The 21586-nt window shown below is 44.3% G+C and overlaps 1 protein-coding gene across 5 annotated transcripts in view; it reads left to right on the top strand.

Moving 5' to 3' along the window:
* The window catches only part of ANGEL2 (angel homolog 2), a 387853-nt gene that overhangs the window by 136072 nt on the left and 230195 nt on the right, over positions 1–21586 (top strand). For all 5 annotated transcript variants that reach the window (XM_086927870.1, XM_086927871.1, XM_086927872.1 and 2 more), the window contains 2 exons: positions 5646–5902; positions 19585–19654. In XM_086927870.1, coding sequence (XP_086783996.1) covers positions 5646–5902; positions 19585–19654 — 327 coding nt within the window. The remainder of the gene's footprint in view (positions 1–5645; positions 5903–19584; positions 19655–21586) is intronic.

The following is a 21586-nucleotide window of genomic DNA, read 5'->3' as shown; positions in this document are numbered from 1 at the left end:
TAAGGTCTGAAACATTTAAAAGACGTCAAGAGTAAAAAATTATAAATAAACAAAGGGGTTTACTTATAATCACATGAGCACGTTTGTGAAGAGTAGTATTCTAAGAGAAAATTCGGCGAGGCTGAAGGGGGGCAGTAGAGCTTGTCAGGGAAGACTGCGTTCCTGTTTCATGGGGAACAAAGGAGGAGGAGGAACCCGCTACTCGCAGGCCTGAAAGGGCGATCTTACCGAGCGGGACTTTCCCTACCAGCACATTCCTTTTAACCATCTGGGGCAAAGGAGCACACAACGAGGCACTCTCGTCCCGACATCTGTTGGCGGGAGGTGAACATTGCACCTTCATGAGCTATCATAGATACAACAGCACGGGCAACATGGAGTGGGGCCAGAAGTACAATTTTCCGCCACCCGTGCCGTTTATGGAGGAGGATGAGCAAAATGTCGCTGATTGGAGTGTGTGGAAAGAGTATTTCGAGAATTACATTTCAATTTTTGAGGAAGAGGCAGTATCCTTTGTACCTAAGGAAAAGGCTGAAATATTGCTTTACAGCTTAGGAACTGGGGGACGGAAAAAGTACCGAGAAATGGAAAAGGCATTCATGATAGGTACGATCAGGAATATTTATGAGGACATCTTGAGTGTATTGGATGAATATCTGAAAGAGACACGTTAGTGATAGATTCCTTACCTTAGAATATCCCCAGGCGTCAGACTGGATCCGGAAATTTTTTGCGTAGCAATACCCCTGCGCGCTGGTAGGCGTCGTCTGCGGCTCCGCGTCCGTCGTCGGCGTCGTGAGCGCCGGGATGACGTCATCGGAGTATATAGACGGCGCCCATGCGCGCTGACGTCAGTTCTTCTTTTTTCCGCGCCAGCTAGCGCAGATCCGGAAGAAGCTCTACCCCCAGTCACTTTTTGACTGAAAACTTTTTTGATCTTTTTGATCCTCTACTTAGTCGATTCTCGACTATCGGTGCCAGGGATGCCCGGGTTCAAGCCTGAGTGTATTGGATGAATATTATGTACATGACTCGTTGGAAAAAATACAAAGCGAAGAAGTAAAGAAGGAAAGGAGGGGTGGCCACGAGGAAGTTAATCTAAGTAAAATAAACCCGGGATGTACCATCTGTATAGGCGGAGTGATGACAGACGTGATAACAGATTCAGGTTCCCGTCATAGTATGATGAGCAAGAGGGAATGGAACCTAAAATTAGTTAAAAAATATGGAAACGTATTGAAAGAGGCAAACATTTCCCCAACGTCTAATACAGGAGAGGAGATTAAAGTAATAGGATACCAAGTCATGGATTTAATGTACATGGGAAATCAGTCCAGGAGCACCATTTACATAACAGAAAGTGGACCCACCATGCTGGGGTGGAAGGATCAAATGAAACTGAGAATATCACACAAAGGAAGAAGAAGAGAACAAATGAGGGAGCAGGCACAGAAACAAAGCATGAGGGTAACAAAGGGAGGTGCGTCGAAGAACTCTACGCCGCCCCCCAAGGGTGCTAAAGTTTTTGATGGGGCTGCCAGTATTAAAGTACTAAGGGAAATTACCACCATAAGCAACTTGAAAGGAAAACGAGAATCTTACCGATGTATGGTGGATGAGAGAAATACGTAAGAAACTAGAAGGCAAAAGTAGAGAAGGTTTAGGAGGAGAAGAAGAAGTATTCGAAAGGAAGGGAGAACACACTAGGGCAATAGTAAATGAGCGTAAAAAGACTAAATGTAACGGTAATCCATTCAATAGCAAAGAGATGGGGCAAATGACCACGCCATCTGAACTCGAGTCTAAAGTGAGGGAGGAGTATGAGGTCAATAGTCAAAAGGAAAGAGAAGTGGTCTCAAGTTTGAAGAGGGAGAAGAAAGGAGAATACCCTCAAAGGCCCTACAGAGGGACGGTGGAGAGAGAGAGCAAGGTAATGCAAAGAGCTATACTAAAAGATTTCCAGCCAAATGTCCAGTCCGGACTGAAGGGTTCACGCTATGATGATAGGAGCAAGCATAAGTTTCAGGATCTAGAAAACACCTCTGAGTTCTCCAAGGGAAGATGCAGGATGAAACAGGAGGACGGAACTAGGGCAGTGGTGGATCAGGTCGTTCAGCGCAAGCTATTTGAAAAGGAAGTCAAGAGAGTATTGGTTGCTGGTAGTGGCCAAGGAAGGAAGGACAAAAGAGCGCCGAGACCAGTCACCGTTGATGTTACTGCAATAGAGACATAGTATGCCAGAAGGAGTTGCCGGGCACTGCCCGGGTTCAAGTTTCTGCTCAAAGAAGTAATACGAGCGTCACCTCCTGGAACATCCCTCCAGTGGGAGATGGAAGGACTGGTAGGAGTGGTGCAGAACGCTATTTCGTTGATGTCCATCAATTAGAATGCATAGAGAAGAGGGGGAGGTGTCTGAGGACGCGCCATAGGGAGGGGAAGTTCCTGCAACCCCCGGTGACACCTACCTGCTTACCCCATTGCGTCACAAGCCAGTATATCGCGTGGAACCTAGTGGTACAGGGTCCCCTGCCCCGACCTGGCCCCCCTCTCCTCCGCAAGTTCTTTATAGAGGTTGTTAAAATTCCTCCTCTACAGTTACCTTCACACAGTTCTACCCCGTTGGGACAGCCTTTGCAGGCTCTGGGTTTGAGGTGCCTCCCCTTTCCCCATATCGCACTTCTCGGTTTCTTCTCCTCTGCTGTTCCTCCCATCGAGCCCTTTTCCTTCTCTCCCACCTTCCTCTTTCCATTTCCCCCCTTGCCTCACTTTTCACCCTTCTCTCCTCTTCACCTAACCCGTTCTCCTTGCTGTCCCATTTTTCTCCCATTGTCTCCCTAGGGGGGATGATGTGTTGCAACTTGGCACTTGGTACCTTCCACTCTCCTCTGTTCCCCCCTCCCTTCCCCTGCCCACTTGGTATGACCTGTAGCTGTCTCTGGAGGCAGCTTTAGAATGTTGTGAGTTTTGGTCCTGTCAAGCTGGGAGCACCTTTTAGTGATTGATACCGAATAAAGTTCCTGATATTAATCCACATGTGGACATTCTTTACTACACCATGTTTGTACTGCAACTATAGATGATGGTACAATAGGTGCTGCAGCCTACTAGTAGCATTTAACTCCTTGGATGCTGATGACTGAACCGCTCCGTCATCCGTTGCGGGTGCGCTGTGCTGATGACTGAGCGGTTCCGTCATGGCCCGCTCGGAACGTTCCATTGAGCGGGGCGGGCCATGACGGAACCGCTCCGTCATGAGCACAGCTCAACCGAGGCTGGTGACGGGGCGGTTCCGTCACCAGCATGCGGCCGCCCCGCCCCACCCCCTTAGCACTGCGGCGGAATAGCCGCTGCAGTGAAAGGGTTAACTTAAAGTCCCTTGGTACATTTTGTACAATATACTAATGACTTTTAGGAAAGTTAAATATACCACTTAAGAGTATGCCAAGTATGCAATTCCTCAATGTTTTAAAGGTGGAGCACAGGCACTTTACTACTGGTTAGCAGGGGTAGAGTACACAGATTTCTAAAGCCAGCACAAATATAGGATCCTGCAACAGGTGTGGAAAATCAGAGGGGACCATGCAGAAAAGGTGGATTTCCTACAGTATAATTTTTACAAAATGCAGAGACATAATTAGCTGGCATACTCTTGATTCTTCAATATGTGAGACGTCACGTTACAGTTGTTTTAATCTACCCAGGAATGTAGTTTGTAGGTACCACTTATGATAGCTTATAAGCAACTAGAGTAGCTACGTCATCATTTTCAAAGCAGGTTGCATTAAGATTCTTGCCCTCTGTGATCAGCTTCTGAGGTATTCCTGTATTGGAAGAGTTTACCTCTTCTTCAGTAACACATACTACTATTAAGGTGGTTACAACAGCTTTTTCCTTCCCTGGTCAAAAATTGAGACAGTCGAGCTAACTAATTGCATTTGAATTCTATTCATGTTTCTATCTGGTTCATTTATGCTTCTATTCTCATCTTTGCACTCTTGTGATGTCACCAGGGTACCACACCAACATCTCATTAAGCCTGTATTGTATTCCATTAACTATACAAAAGTAAACACTTTTTACCAACTTGTGAATCTGTCCAGCTGAGTATATCCACAAAACTTCATCTAGAATAGAAGTGAGGAAAACAAATAAGTGAATAAAATACAATATGTAACAATCACCATAAAAATACCAGTATACTCATGTTGTTCGAATACGTGAGTGAGTGTCCCACTCAGTTCAAAGGCATATTTTCAAATGATAGTGGAAACCTATGTCATCATGCCTTTCAGCACAGAGAAAAGAGTGCAAGTCCGAAAGAGAATTACTAACCGAAATTAAACTTAAAAATGACAAAGTCAAGGACCAAAAGTTTAGAATATTAAATCCTGTATGCCACAATTTGTTTTTAATAGGTGATCAGTATGAAGTATGAAAATGTTATGGAATACGTTATTAAAAATGTTCTCATTCACTATGTCTGTCTTCCCTGCGCCATATTGCTATATTGCACTTGTTCGATTTCCTACTAACTTAAACAGTGTATGGTACGTGTGTCCAGTGTCCCCAAACCTTTCAGAGTGGCCAAATCATATCTGTATGTCAGTTTTAACTCCTGACATAAGTCCTCTATACCATGAAAAAAGAGCGATGAATAACAAGTGGGAAAAATCGATGTTCTGGCAAGTCATGCATCCTTCTTATTAAATATCCACAGATGATTCTTCTTTTGCGCTCATTTTAGCAAGCAATTTTTGTAATATATGAATTTTTCTATTTATTATAATATTCCTTGATACTTTTTCTGGTACTGTTTTTGCTGTGTGATGCAACAAATATTTCATGCATGATTATTGGTATGGTGTATCCATGTAGCATATTTTTATACTGGCGAATATGCTCTGCTTGAACAAACATATACAATCTTGCGTATGAATTGGAAATGGCTTGAGTATAGGATATGAAACTTATGTGCAGGAATTACTTTTATTTCAGGATTCAGGTAGAAAGTACTGACTTGTGGATTTTGGAGTTAGTGTGCAGACTGACCAAACAGCTTCCCAGAACCTGCACTCACTCAGTTCTCAGAAGCTGCTGTGCATCAGGCTGCACTGAACTTAGGCAGTACAGACCTTTCCGCAGGCAGCAACGGTGGCACATACTATCCAGCTTATTGGCCCCCAAGTCACCACATATTTGCCATCCACTGCACACGACGTGGTGATTAGGGCTGTAGCGCCAGGATGCCCAGGATGCCCTTTGGGTGACAGCTGCGCTATATAAGTATGCCTACATACATACATACAGAAAGACCAACACTCTAGTCTCTCTTTCTAGATCCTGCCTGCGTCCCCAGCGATTTTTGCGATAGATGGTTGCCATCAATGCTGACAAAAGATCAGAGATAAAACCCTGCATGCTCCTCTTACATTCCATGAACACTGTGCTTGTTGTTCGGTGTGGGTAGAAATAAAGGTAATATAAATGCAGCTGTGCACACGTTATTTATCTGCCATCTTTGGTCATTCCTTTCTAGGGGTATTTAACATTCAGTTATGCCAATCTATGGAAAATCGTAGTCTGTTTGGTTTGCCTTCCATGACAATGTATTATCTAATTTTGTATGTTTTATTATTTTACTGCAGGGATTGTACAGCGGCATTGGGAAGACTTCTGCCACCATTACAAAGATAGCACAAATAATCTTGGAAGTAAATACCTGCACCAAGAACAGCCAGCGGATACTGGAAAGTTTGATTTTTCAGTAATGTCTTACAATATCCTTTCCCAAGATTTGTTGGAAGATAATTCTCATCTCTATAGACACTGCCGGCAACCAGTGCTGTTCTGGAGCTACAGATTACCAAATTTACTTCGGGAGTTCAGAGAATTCAATGCTGATGTAAGTGGCAGTACAATTAATCATAAAAAATATATTTATTAAAACTGCTCTACATGCAAGTATATATTTAGTAGATCTTATAAGCAGCTTTAGTAGATTGCTCTGACACGTGGGTAACAATTGAGAAGATATTTTATTAGGTTTCACCTACAGATAGTTTCCAGTGGTTTGTTTTTGAAAAACATCTTGTTGACAATGCCGACACTTGCGTTGTGCTTAGACCCAGTCCATTGTTTATCATTTGTTTCCTTTTTTTTTTGTCACTCTCCTTTCTAGCCTCTTATTTGTGCCATTTCTTCCTTTTCTTGTGTTTGCCCCTGGCCTGCAGCACAGCTTCTTTTTGATTGGATGGGGTCCTGTGCCAAGAGGATACTTGAGCATACAAGCATTTTCCTCATTATGAGTCACCTGCCTAGATATTTTTAAAGCCATGGCTAAGCTCACAAATAACAGGAGCATTGCGAGGTGGCACAGGGCATGTTACAGCAATGGTGAGTATACTGGCTATATTTTTATGCCACTGTTAATGCACAGTGACAAAACTTATTCACACTGGAGTTTAAAGAAGCCTTCCTCGCTGAGTCTTATTCTTAGAGTGTAGCAAAGGACTTCTGTGCATCTTTCAGCCACTCTTCTCTCCTGCCCTTAGTTCTGAAGAAGCTCGGGTATGACCAGGCCCAAGTTACATAGGGGCTCCGTATTGGGAAAGGAGAGTGAGAGAAAACGTGCTTTTTGCAGGTTTCACCGCCACCTTTTGCCTCCTGTTTGACTACAATGACTCTGAAATGCTCCTAGCCCTGCTAATTAGGACTCCATGCATGTTCTCTGAACCTTAAAATAGTATGTTTGATTGGCTTGCACCCATTTGGCATAGCTCAACTTATTTGTAAGTACCAGGAGTACCTAGGGTCCATAAGTTGAAGTCTCTCTTATAGACTGCAGCACTAGTTGTGCCACCACAAAAGCCTAGTCCTCCCTTTTTAATATACATATTAATTCCTTAGGCAGACCTGTCTAACCCTAAGGCAGGGTGCTATATATAAACCCCTTCGGCGCTTATGACGAACTCAGCTCGTCATGAGGCACAGTGGAGGTGTGCTCTTGACGAGCTGAGCTAGTCATAACTGCTGTGGAACGCCCACGTGGGGCTAATTCCCCTCCTGTGCGGGCGTTCAATGGGAGTGGCCGGAGTCGTGACGAGCTCAGCTCGTCATGAGCACAGCTTCACTTTGCAGCATGACGGGCTTGGCTCGTCACGAGCACTGCGGTGCCACGCGTGCACCCCTCCCGGACCGCACCGCAGTGGAATTAGCCCCGCGTGGAAGGGGTCAAAAGGTGGAACATGTGCAATTACGTGGTTTTTTTGAAAGTTTGTTTTGTAGTTCAAAAGAGGTAAGGGTACCCGCTGACAGGCGCTTCACAGCTGCTTATCATTCTAAGCCGCTTTCCCAACACGGACCCGAGGCAGACCCGCCATCTTTAAAATACTACGTGAGAAGTGATTGGGCTTGAAGTGGCCAAGTCTGAACAGTGGGCGGATGTATTCGTATTCCCTGCACTTCATAATGAGGGTTTCTGGGATGTGCAATTATGTGGTGATTTTGAAAGTTTGTTTTGTAGTTCAAAAGGGGTAATGGTACCCGCTGATAGACGCTTCACAGCTGCTTACTATTATAAGCCGCTTTCCCAACTCGGACCCGAGGCAGACCCGCCATCTTTAAAATACTACGTGAGAAGTGATGGGGCTTGAAGTGGCCAAGTCTGAACAGGGGGCGGGGCTTTCAGTCCCACACCACCTGGCCATCATCGGAAGGGGTGAACTTAGAGCCCTGCACTGCCTGAACCGACCCTCCCTGAAAAAACAAATGTTAAAGGCTTCGGAGGCTGCTGCCGACGTTAATGGGAGGTTGTAAAATATCTGATGAACCTTCGCTGCACTGAGCCCCACATCCGAACACGAAACCTGCTCTCTGCATTGTTGTCCAGCATACTCTCTGCTAGAGCGTGTAGCCCATAGAGTTTGTTCTATTGTGTTGATGAGCTCACAATGCTCACGGTATTCTGCTGATTGGCTAAGCTGTAATGTTTCGACCGCTGCACTGCTCGCTTTACTGGTCAAAGGAAGATGGCGGGTACCGGTGGTGCTAGCACCTCCCCAGACAGCCTGTAGTGGATTGGGACAGGGTGGGTTCAATGAAAAGATGCTTTTCTAGACACTGCCTGGGGCAGACAAGGTGCTCCATGCATAGCCCGGTTCAAACCAGTTTGTGGGGCACTCCAGCCCCAGCTCTGGCACGAAACTGGACAAAGAGAAAGTGGTGTAACCACCCCCTTCTCAGGTTACAACCATAGGAGAGACCTAGCAGGTAATCCAGCCCCTTAGTTTAATATAAAGATAGGAGCTGTGTCTAGAGACATTAGATTATCCTGGAAAGAATTCCTGAAACAAAACTCTTGGACCTTCGACGTTCCATATCTACTGGAAGACTGAAGACATCTCCCTTGTGGTCAAGGAGTGACCAACCTATGCAAACAGGCACCACCAGTAACTTGCCGGTTTGCTTTGTCGACGCTCCCGCCGGAACCCAAAGACTCAGCGACTCAGGAACTGGACTTCCAGACTTCTCCGACTCCGATCCACAGCAAAGCTGATACCCGTGGCAGACACGAGAGACGTGGAACGGGACATCCTGGACTACTTGCTTTTTGCTACCTGTGCAGCCTCTGAGGTACCCTCGAAGTTGTGCATTGGGGTTTGAGAAGCCCCAGACCTGAGCAGCATTTGCACCGAAGCTCCGCCCTAAACCCTCCAGGAGTGCCGCATGAGACCTGCTCCTGCATTTCAGCTCGACGCATCTTCCCGGTTGCTAGCCCGTTGGCTAGTAGCCCTAGGAAGACGAACCTTTGAATCAACAACGCTTGCCTGGTTGCTCCAGTCTTGCTTCAGCTTCCTTGTGAAGGAGAAGCGCCCCAGACCTTGCTGGTCTGAACAGAAGCCCATCCTCACTTCCTGCGTGGGTTGCGGTTACCAAGGCTTGTTGGGTCCAATCCGGATACCGACACCGCAGTCACCTAGATCCTTCGTGGGACAGCTCGTATCCAGTGCATGTTCGTCGTCGACGCCTCCTGGTCCACGTGGCTGCAGAGACAAGCTTCACCTCTTCACCTGATTGCATCTTGACATCGCCTGGTTCCTTCCTGGTCACTGGCTAGTGACCCAGACTCTGTCCCCTCTGCTTTCAGGTTCTTCTTGACTCCGATCCACCCTTGTATCCACCCGGACACTTTCCTCCTGGTCGCCTGCAGCACTTTCTTGCAGCTCTCCATAGGATTCAGCGACGAAAACCCAACACGAAACAACACCTATGCACCCGGCTTCCCTGGGTGAGGTAACTCGAGTCCTAAGGTGCTCCCCTGAGTATTAACTATCCAAGTGTCCTAGTTTAACAGGGTTTTCCCGTAGTCCATCCGGAAGTGCCCGAAATCTACTACTTTGTAACTTTTACGTTCCCACTCTAACTCTATGGTAACTCGCATGTGTGTTTAGACACTGCACACGCATCCTGTGGGACTCCTACTTCCTAAACTCTGTTTGTCCAGTGTAGCCCCAGCGATGCCCTAGGCCTATTCACGTTTCCTGAAGTGGTTCTTATACCACTTAGTATATGGTTCGTGAGTCCCCTAGGGCAGAATTGTATTTGTGCAATTTATAGTATGCTTAATGAGTAACTTGTAACGTATCTCGAACTCTGACCTCATAAAGAGTGCAGAGGGGTTGTGTTGGTAATAAATACATGTATATTTGATATATACCTTGTGTGGTGTCCTTTAATTTGATATTCAAGGGATTATTATTGGTAAAACAGCTGGCTTCACATGCTCTGAAGTTTTAGCCTAAGACTGCTTTGTCCATGCTATCACTAGGATAGCTGGTCTATAAGGTTGACTTTACAACCATCACCATAAGAGTTGTTTGGACTGATACAGGGCGCCCACTAGAATAGTGGAAATCATATACCAGGCCAACTTCTCACATTCGCTCCCACAGTAGCGCTTGAATTTATTTGTTACTTCACCTGCCTAAGTTGTCCCTGCACCTCCTAAAAAGCAGAAAAAACACTTTGACACGTCCAGCGCTGGCAGCGTCATAACCCTTTTATATTTTTCTAAGTGACCATTGATTCTCAACACGTTTGACATTAACATCAGGAAATTGTCCTGTAAGAGCTTTAGTACAGTTTTATTTTTTCAAAGGAATCCATTCCCCGTTATAGCTTACAACATGCCAGTAGCACAGTTTGAAGACACACATAGGCCGTCCGCCTCCTTCCTGATCTATTGAACTCTCTCAAAAGCATTCTGTGTACCTGAGCACCGATGTCTGTTACTTCCGTGATAATGTTTGCACATTAGAAGATAAGTGCGAGAGTCGACCCTTTTCAGATAAGTTGCTCACTAACAATCTCCATTGAGTCCTGGGGCTCAGTGGACCATCTCATAAGTGGCTCAAGGCCTTTATTGTCTTAAGCCACAGTATTATAGGATTGCCAGTGAAGACACAGTGCAGTCTCATAGGCCTTAATGAGCAGTGCTTTCAAGGCAAATGGAGGAAACACCACTCTGCTGCTCCTGTTGGTGGCCAGTGAGAGTTTTACAATACAATGATGGTTCAAATAAGGGAAACATATAGTGAGGATTTTCATAAGCTTTCATAGTCATCAAGATAACTAAAAGATTCTTAAGGCGTGCATCCGGCTCTTCATTGTTGGCTTGCTGCCCCAGCCCTTTCCACCTGCCATAAGTTATCTGTGTTTACCCATGCCCTCCCACCTGCAGTTGTCTGCACTTCGCCATCCACTTACCTACACCCTTGTTTGTCCGTGTGATCCTCAGTACCACACTCCATTGTCAGCTTGCTGCCTCAGCCCCTCACACCCCATTGTCCGCTTACTGTCACAGCCGCTCCTGGCCCCCTCCGTAGCCAGCTTGATGCCCCAGCACCTCTAAATGCCAGCATTTGTAAAGCGCACAGCTACCTCCAACGGAGGTGTCCCGGTGCTAGTCTAGGGGCCGTCGGGAAGATTAAGCAAGCTATTGCCCAGAGTTACATGGTGCTGGGCTAACCTGCCGCCAGAGCTGGGGATCGCACAGTGAACCCTGTGGTCCAGAGTCAGGCACCCTTGCCACTGCACCACACCTCTTCTACTCACCCTCCATTGTCATCTTACAGCCCCTTCCCGCCACCCTCTGTTTGTGTCCGTCCCCAGCCACTAACACCGACCCTCTGTTGTCTGTGCTTTCCTATTGTCTCACATCTACTCTCCCTTTGCGTCCTTCTCTCCCACTCTCCCTTACTCTATGTTGCTTCGCACCCCAGCCCACTCCCTTGTTTTTATTAAAAAAAAAAAGCAAATTTAAGCACATTGGTGATGGCTGCGTCATAGAGCTTTTTTGAAAATTATTCTTAGGCATACTGCTCAGCAGAATCGCTAAGTTGTTTGGCGTTTCCACTGATGGCCTATTTCTTAAAAACAGAATGTTTCTGCCTGGTGATTCAGATTTCTTGTCTTGCAATTTCTTTTGGCTGTCAAAGAAGATGGTGGAGGAAGAGCCTCTACTATTTGTTCATGAAGGCTCGAAACTAGAGTGACTGACATTCTTGCTGAGAGCTTCAGCTGAAAGGGCTTAAATGACAGCTCAGATGACCTTGAGTTATGTAGCTAATGCATCGGAACGAAACTATATCTGCTACCAGTGAGATTCTTCATGGGACACATTGGTATGAAATCAGTGCCTTGTTCAGTTTGTTATTGCTTGGAACGTGAGTATCAGGACAGTATCTTTCTTTCCACCATACTATCATGTTTTTGCCAGTGTCTGTCTCTAGAGGCAGTGCTTTTCTCCGGAGCCCATTCTTCTTGAGGCTGCTCCATTCTGAGATGTTTTTCACGAAGAGAACAAAGCAGAGGAGGTTATTTTGGTGCTGGAGGGAGTACAGACAGCTATGTTGGAGGAAAAGTACAAGCTTGGATGTCAACAATGAGAGGCTCCTACAGGACTGTAGCTCACTTGCGCAATCTCAATATTATGGCAGTTTCTAACACAAGGAATTGTTTTGAGTGTAATTGCCATTTGATATAAAAGTTCAAACTGCATCGAGCCACTCTCCAGTCTCTTTACATGTGTGCCCAGTTTAGACCTGCAGTGAACTCCATGTCTGTCTTTTACCCTCCTGAAAAACATCTCCTCAATGATATGAGAATCTCATGGGCAGGCCACATAATCTGTATACAACTCATCCCAGAATTGTATTACAACATAGGAAATACATTTATCAGAATGATCTGGAATTCGGAGACTTTCTCCTTCGTAGAAAGGGAAAAAAAATATTGTTATGGAAAAAATGAAAATCACAAAAATCCACATTTAATGGCTGATTGCCTATGGTGTTGTAAAGCTAACTTTATTTAAAGTAAGATGACCACACCCACACTATTTGATATCGGTATGCACACTCTAGAACAAGTGAACCTTAAAATGTATGCCGATGATGAAAACCACTTCCTGCTGTAAAACAGGCCAGTACACCACTTACTTGGGTCGCATGTTCAACTTTTTGATAAAAAACTTCCTGTCCTTGAATGTGGAATGGCATTTCAGTTAAGGAGTACTGTTACCTGCCTCAATAAAAGTACAGAATTGTGGTTCATGCCAAGTAGTGAGCAACTGTGCTAGCTTCAAGATTCCCTGCTTGGAAAAAAACACCTGCTCCAGTGAGTAAACTTGCAGCTGGAATTCATAAATCTTGGAAATGGCACAATGTTTACATGAAGCTTCCAGATGTCTAGTTGTTACAGTTTAGAAATGGCTAGATTTGTGCATTAGTTAGTCCTATGAGACCGCTAACAGGAATTCACCAAAGGAATACTTCTACAGTTTTAAGGATACCCATTTGAAGAAGATATGCATGGTGGCCACTTACCTCCTTTCCTTGTTTTCACAAAATATCATTGCCTGACTCATCCTTTGGCTGAAGCCTTTTCTGATGGCTACATCTGCATGTAGATTCCCCACTTTTTGAATACCCTACGAGTCCGCATTCCACTGAAGCTTTCACAATAGCTCTCACACGACGGGCATTAGTATCACATGGGTCTGCATGTGGCACCATGTGACATCACTGAAGCCATAAGAAGGCTGTGTTGGCGTGCTGACATCTGTTCCCTTTTTCAAATGGAGTGTGATCATGCACTGCTAATAGGTTGATGAAAGCTCAAATGTGTATGCCGTGCTCCAAGGAATCACTCCCCGCTCGGGAGTGTAGTCACAGTAGATACCCGTAGCACCACCACACCACAGCCTTTGAACCCAGTGCCCGGGCAGACACCCCCACAGATGTGGTGTTGCTACTGGTATCTGTTTCCTTTTTCCCACGTCAACGCGTAGCGGTTTTTATAGGCTCTCTGTTAAGGAGTTTTTCAATGTTTTTCCGAAATTGGTAAATCTCTTCACCTAAAAAATCAGGGTTCAAGCGCTGTTGGGAATGTGAGGGTCAGATGTTTAACACGGACCAGCAAGATGTTTGCCTTTGGTGTTTCGGGTTGGATCATGAGGACGCCTGTTCCTTGTGTCAAAAGACTAATGCGAAGGCCCTGAAAGAAAGAGGCTAAGTTGTTCATGGCCAGAGTGAGGCATGAGAAGAGGGTTAGTCAAAAGTCTTGCCCCAGTTCAAAGTCTTAGTTTCCTCATTCATCGAAGTCGATGAGGAAGTAGCGCAAGAAGAAGTGGAGTCCTGGTTCTCTACACCACTCTTCGAAAGATGTGTCGCTGAGATCATGGTCTTGGCATCTGGCTTTGGAACCGGGCCGACTAGATGTCACATTGGTGCCATATCCGGTGGCTTTCTTCTCGTCTTCTTCAGCACCAGCCGACTTTACTTGGGTGTGCAGATACGACGCCGGCCTTGGATCCAGCTGCTCTGCAAAAGCCAATGTATCCAGCCTTCCCAGCATCAGGTGGGGACCCTTCCAACTTTTTGAGTTTTATGTTTAGCATCTTCAATAGAGTGATGACTCCATTTGATGCACCTGTGGGCCCCCTGGGAGGCTTTCCAGCGCCTTACCAATAGGCTCCTTTCATGCTGATAGGCCAGGTTTCCTGGTTGACTCCAGCGGTGGTTGATGTTCCCATACCCTTTACCCATCCCCTCTGTTGAGGTATCCCAGACGCCGCTGTGCTGTCTGCCTCCGTTACGACCCTTTCTGCTCAAAATAATTTCCTTTCTACGGACAATCTTCAGTTCCTCTATCAGGAGGTCCAGTCATTACTCCAAAAGGGGCAGTGGATTTGGTCCCAGAGCAGGAACGGGGTCAGGGATGCTGTAATCCTGGTATTTCCTGATTTCCAAAAAGGACAGTCGTTTGCGTCCTATCCTATACCTTTCCGTTTTTGAACTGGTTTCTCAAGCTGGAACAGTTAAAGATGCTTACCCTAGCTCTTGCGCTTCTTGGCTGGCGAAAAAAGAATAGATGTTTTTAATCGACTTGCAGGATGTTTACTTTTACATTCCTACTCTAAAGTCGCCCAGGAAGTATCTCTGCTTTAGGGTAGGGTCTCAACACTATCCATTTGCGCTCCTTGCGTTTGGTCCTACTTCTGCACTTTGAGTCAATCACGAATTTTGTGGCAGTGGTCGCAGCTCATCTCAAAAGATTGGGAATATCCGTATTTCTTTACGTGGACGATTAGCTCTGGAGTTGGTGTTGCATCACTTGCAGTTGACGACTCCGTGATCAACCTGCGTTTTTCCAACAACCAGCCCAAATCTCGCCTAGAGACCTCTCAGCGCATCCTGTTTATATGGGCTATACTGGACCCTGCAGTGAGTTAAGCCTTTCCTCCTCTGAGGATTCTGGACATTCAGGCTATGATTCCAATGTGTCAGAATGGAGCAATGGATCCAGTCCTGAACATCTTGCGCCTGTTACGTCTGTCAACCTCCTGAATCGTGTTGGTCATCCATGCACCCTGGCACATGAGGGCCCTCCAGTGGTGCCTCCGCAGGCAGTGTTTTCAACACAACAGTATCTTCAGGCTTCTGTCAAGATCTCCAGATCCACTACAGTGGATCTTCAGTAGTGGGGTGCGCTCGGCAGTCTTTCTCGAGGGAAGCCATCTCACTCTCTTCCGGTGGCCACAGTTATAACGGATGACTCCACCCTAGTATGGGGAGCCCGAAAGAGGGATCTGAAGATCAGATGACTTTGGTCTTCAGAGGAACAGCTGTTTCATATCGGTCTGTTAGGAATGCAGATGATACATCTGGCTTGCAAGGCTTTTCTCCCTTCCATTTGCTTGCAGTCAGTACAATTCTTGATAGACAATCCTACAGCGATGTGGTACATCAACAAGCAAGAAGAGTAGGATCGTACCCTCTGCATAGAAGCTCTTCGACTCTGGTCCTGGGCTCAGGATCTTCAGATTTGTGTGATTGCAAATCACATGGCCAGAATTCTCAATGTGCATGCAGAAAGTTTTAGCTGGAATTTGTTCTGCGCATTTTCCGGTTATGGGGGTCGCCTCATATAGATCTTTTTGGCACTCTATAGAACACACACAGCCCTTCATTCTGCCCCCTCTAGTGTCCAGTGCAGGCAGGACATGTTTTAATGAATCTGTAGCTCCCAGCAGTTTTTCGCGTCCCATATCTCCCCCCCCCCCCCCCCCCCACCCACCCCCCCCCACCCCACCAATATTCTTGATTTCTCTGGTTCTGAGGAAGAGTTGCTCCGAATGGGCTCAAGTTCTCTTAATAACCCTGTGTTGGCTGTGTAGGGTGAGGTACACAGACCTCCTTCACCTTTCCATGTGCCCTCTGCTCCGTCTCAGGGCAGATCTCCCTTTGGAGTCGCTGGTTTTACACTGCCACCTCCAGAGCCTGCACCTACATGCCTGGAGATTCAGAGTTCCTTTTCATCCCTCCCCCCGATGTGGTGGATGTTATTTTATCATCCAGAAGACACTCCTCGTAGTCTTTTTATGCTGGCAGATGTTCTAAATGTATTAAGTGGTGTAGTGACAATTCTTTAGATCCTTTAAAGGCTTGTTTGTCGGTTATTTTATATTTTGCGTTTTGGTGCAGAAAGGCTTGCAGTTGCCACAGTAAAGGGTTATTTGTTTGTCCTTTCAGCTTTTCTGTGTTTACCAGATCAACCTTCTCTGTTTGTCTCCCATAGTTTTAAGGTTCATTAAAGGTTTTACAAATAAATACCCTCCCACTCCATTCATCATGCCTCATTTAGTTCTGAATTATCGAATGTGTTTTCCATTTGAACTTTTACTTAGTTGTCCCTTGAGATTTCTTAGGATTAAAAAAATGTTTTTCTTGTTGCCGTAACGTTTGCAAGACAGTTTATTGTGTTACAGGCTTTAAGTGGTAAGCCCTCCCTTCACAACTTTCTTTCCTGAGAAGTTGGTTCTGAGAATTAGGGTGGCCTTCCTGCCGGAAGTGGTTACTGCTTTCCATTTGGGTCAGTCCATCCCCCTTCCTATTTTTTTATCCTCCTCCAACTAAAGAAGAGGAGAGACTTTATTGATTGTACCCCAAAAGGGCTGTAATTTTCCACGCGGACAGGACACGTGTATTCAGACTGGATGACCAGCTTTTTGTTGGGTATGTTGGCAAAATGAAAGGGAAGGCGGTTCACAAAAGGACTCTGTCAAGATGGGTTATCCTTTGTATTAAGATCTGTTAAGCCATAGCACACAAGGAACCTCCAGAAGGTATTAATGCTCAAATCTACAAGAGCTAAATCTTCTTTTTCTGCTTTAGCTAAAGGAGTCCCTGTGGCAGATATTTGTGAGGCAGCAATTTGGGCCTCCCTTCACACTTTTGTGAAGCATTTTTTTTTTATTCTTTAGTGAGGACTGGCAGTCACTTAGCTCGTTCTGTTTTGGTAGACATCCACCCTGCTCTGAGTGTGAGACTGCTTTGGAAATCTGTTCAAAATGTGAGGCATCTGCATGGTAGATGTATCTATTAGAAGAACAATTACTGTTGGTATTACTTTTTCTGGTGGATATAGTGTCTTCCTTGCAGATTTCTCACCAATCCTCCCACCTTCCAGTTGCTTGTCTGCATATGCCAAAAAAGAGTCTGTGTATTTAGTATGTATATGGGTTTCATATATAGATCGTTGATTTAGAGTTTAGAAACAGTAATTGCATTTGCCATGTTAGTTCCATCCGCTCGCCTTGAAGGCACATGAAACAAAATGAGTGGAAACTGTCAGCACGCCAACGGAGGCTTCTTATCGCTCCAGTGACAACCAGCAGTGCTGCAAACGGAGCCATGTGGAGACAGACTCCCCTGTTGACGTGGGAGAGCTATCGAGAAATTGTCAGTGGAATGCTGGCCCATGGGATATTCAAAAGGGGAGGAGTCTGCAGGTAGACACCGAATCCACCAAAGGTAAGTTATTTGTTTGTTTGGAAGATCAGTGATTAAATATGTTTTCTAGTAGTCTTGCTTCTGGTTTTACATACCTCTGTCGCCTTCATCCAAATTTGTTAGGTATTGAAGAGTATTCTTTAGAAGAACAGGTCACTTTCTAAAGGTATGCTTTGTATCAATAGCTATAGATGTAATATCTGTTAGAGCGAACATTACCAACAGTATGCAATGTATTCTCCTTTCAATCCAAAGTCGAGATTGCACTCCCAGTTTTTCCTGTTGTTGCCTACTTGCTACGGCAAGGTGAGTATCCATGTGGAGATTTGAAGGTAAAGGGTCAGATATTGGCATACATACTATTATCCAACCAATGGCACGTAATTTCTTTGCTGCTTGTGCTACAAAGTATTTTAAGAAAACAGTGGTTCCTGTGGAACGATAATTAATATTTAATAGTTATATAAAAACTGCGAAAATAGCATGTATATACAGGGATTTAGGTGAGATTGCGTCATTCTACCACGGAGGAGGTACAGAAGCAGCTCCTCCACACAGAGCCTTGAAGAATTAATATAAGAATTCCACAACAGACTGCGGTGACTGCTAATCGGCGCCCGCAAGAACATGGAGAAACCACTTAAATGGAAGTAACACCCTGAAGCCAATGGGACAGCCATTGTGCAACGTACCGGAATTGTAAAGTTCACATACTTACTAGGGAACCCGGCTGGGTTTCTTAGTGAGTATCTACAATTTTATTTTCACCAGCACACGGTTTTTACGCACTTCACCTACACTGAGCAATTCCAACACCAGATGTCCCTCACATCATAAACTCCTGAAAAGACCCTTTACCCATGTTAGGGTCGAAACACCGTCGACAATTAAGAAAAACAAACCTATATAACTGACATTCTATCATTCCATAGATGTTATGTATTTGGAAAAAGAAATTGGTCGTTTTTTATATATAACAACGACTATTTTGAAACCTTGCACATATTATTTCACAAATGTATTCATATGCCTGGGTTCATAATTTCATTTGGGACACAACACACAACTGTAAAATATTTGTTGTAAAAATTGTTTGGAATAACTTTTGTCTTCAATACAATCATTGTAAAACCTAAAACGGTGTATTTGAGTCCCTTTCTATCTGACATCTCACCAAAATCCCTGTATATACATGTGATTTTCCCAGTTTTTATAGAACTATTAAATATGAAGTATCGTTCCTCAGGAACCACTGTTTTCTTAAAATACTCAATCACCCTGGTTCCGTCGTGAGTAGGGTTCCCTTGTTTTTTCCTTTTGTGCTACAAAGTAGTCATTATTATTGGTATATTTTGCAAGTTCTTAGAATTTCCAGTCATTTGCATGGGGGCTTCAGACTTCCTCCTCCTTCCTTTATTTGTTGTAATGTGATCCAAGGGTCAACCGTCCAATGGCAGCATGTTTTCGATTGAGCACAGCAAAATCAGTATTTGTGACATTCCAGAGTCCTGACCCCAACAAACGGATAATTAAGGCAGTCATATGGGCTTGTCTTCTACTTTGCTCAAAAAGTACTTGGTGCCCATTCCAGAGATATTTATTTAATCAAACTTTTTTACACAGCCTGTATAATGCTTTACCCTGCTTTTCTTACTTAATTATCTGTTACAAGAATGTTAATATGAATTGCAGGGCAATTGTGATACTTTTTCCTGCCCTACAATTCAGACACTACTTCAGCTGTTAATATTTTCTGGTTACCTTATTGGTACTGGCTTCGTCCCGTTTTGATTTGCAGTGTTGGTGGACATTTGGATAGGGATGCTGTGGGGCTTTGCCAAAGGAAAGGGGACATGAATGCTTTCTTCCCCTGATCTGGACACTTTAAATCGCAGGGCAAGATGTGTTATGTCGCCAAGTAGTAGCATTTTGTGAAAATGATGTAGTTGAGGAACTTGCGCTAGGGTTCTAATAATAGGGTGAGTACAATTTTGTTTTTCCAGTCTTAGCTTCTTGTCATTTAACTTCATATTATTTTTAAAGAAATAGTAATTTGTCTGAAAAACATTTGTCTGTTAGTCTCCAAGTGCAAAATAAAAGTCCATCAAAACTGTGTAAAATGTATTTCTGCTGTGGTCTTAGTTTTCAGTGTTAAGCTGCTTTAAACAAAAATAAAAATAAAACATTTTTTTCAAGTTAAGTCGTTAATTTGCTAAACCTTCATTATTTTTAGGTACTTTGTTTACAAGAAGTGCAAGAAGACCATTACCTAGCACAGATAAAGCCAAGTTTGGAACTCCTGGGTAGGCATGATGCTTATTTCAACAGTTTTTAAATGTATTTCCCACAATGCTCAAAAGGTATTCTAAGTGCACAAAATCTGATTGGAAATTCGTGAAAATCTGAATAATGGAAAAAGTGTGAAAAGGTTGGAAAAAAATAGGTCCTTAAAAGTAACAAGTAAAATGTACCATTTAACTAGCCCACAGGTAGACTGCATATGTTTAGCCATTCAGGTTCTCGCCAGAGGTTTACAATTGCTCCTATCCAATGAGAAAAAAAACCCATTCTTTACTTGGACTCGCTATGCCGGAAACATTGCAGAGGAACCCTGTTTATGGAGTTGACCCAAAGAGATGTTTCCTTCTTCCTCGCATCTTATTCTGTGAAGCTTGCCCTTTTTGTGCTAAGTAGCATTGCTATTGCCATGCAATGTATTGTTACATGGCATAATGATTAACTTAGTGACAATGAAGTGTCATGCTGGAACAGGATGCACTCTCCTCAGGTGCTTCTCAATCCTCATCAACATGAGGAAAAGGGCGGTCTTGTTTTTGCCTTCAGTATATCCGCCCTGAATAATATGAACAATGTAAGGTACTGAAGGCTGGTAACAGATTTGGTCATCACCGTTCCACCATATTAGATAACTAAAGTTCCCCACTGACCAGGGCTGAATCCTGTTCTAATACTCCTACTAAAAAGACGTTGAGCCCTCACCCACTAAGGTGGCATGTTTTATCAGTTGGCTCACCTCTTACCACAGTGCAGATATTTTTTTGACTGTGATGGGCCTTTCTTGTTTATGTAGTTATTTCTGTGGTCTCCTCGATGTTGCCAGAATAGCTCTGTAATTTGAGTGTGTATTGACTGGATAGTACTCCTCCCTGAAAAACATTTACTTTAAACCTCAGGCTTATGACGACCGGGAGTATTACATTACTTCACAGTAGACTAATAGATTTATATTGGTGTCTTTGTGCCACATCTAAAATCTGAAAGGTTTTTGCAGTCAACATGTTGTCTTTGGTATGTCCCTTTTCTATAAAGAGGCCTGTCGGCGTAGTGGTGAAATCCATGGACCTAATATTGCTTCTGTGTTCTAAAATGTGTTTTGTAACTGCCCGTGTCATCTTCCTTATGTTTTGAAGATTACATGAGTAAGTATTACCTTATACCAGATGGACAATTTTATAGTTGGTATGTTTCCTTAATTCTCAAGGGGTGTGAAACCATGTCTTTGTTTGCTAGATTTTGTTTTTACATACGCTGTAACTGCTGAATAGGAAATGGACATCCTCTGTTGCCAAGTCCCATAATGTAGGATTTACAGTTTTCAGTCTTGTCCCTTTTGCCATTCTGGACCAGAACGTACTTGTTGCATTTGCCTTTTTTTTTTTTTTTTTTTTAAGAGTAAACGATTTTCATATTGCATGTTTCTAGTTCTAAGAATACACCAGTGTTTATTGATTATTGTTTCCCCCCCCCCAGCTATTTAGGGATGAAAGTGAAGGAAGTTACATACTTAATTCAAGTAGATATTTCTTTAGTCTTTGTTTGCAGCAAAGACACCCCTGTTGTTATTCTGCCCTCTTAGCCTGGCAAAATCTTCTCTTGGAGTATGTTGTAGTAACTAATCTGTTTGTTAGTACTCAGTCTCGTCCTCCTGCTTCCACACCCTCCGCCTCCTACATAAGACCTTCAAATGGATCCCCTCGAACACAGAAAGACAGTCACTCACGCCCTGGTCACCAACAGACTCCACTACGGCAACGCAATCTACGCCAGAATAAACAAAAACCTCACCCGCAAGCTACAAAACATCATCCAAAACGTCGTTGCAAGACTGGTCCTCAACCAGCCAAGACACTGCCACATCTCCCAGCACCTGTGCACACTCCACTGGCTCCCCAGCGAAGCTAGAGTCCCCTTCAAGATGCACAAGGCCCTCCATG

The sequence above is a fragment of the Lissotriton vulgaris genome, chromosome 6, assembly GCF_964263255.1.
Source record: "Lissotriton vulgaris chromosome 6, aLisVul1.2, whole genome shotgun sequence".
NCBI lineage: Eukaryota > Metazoa > Chordata > Amphibia > Caudata > Salamandridae > Lissotriton > Lissotriton vulgaris.
The sequence above is the reverse complement of the archived record's forward strand: the minus strand, read 5'-3'. Positions and strand labels throughout refer to the sequence as shown.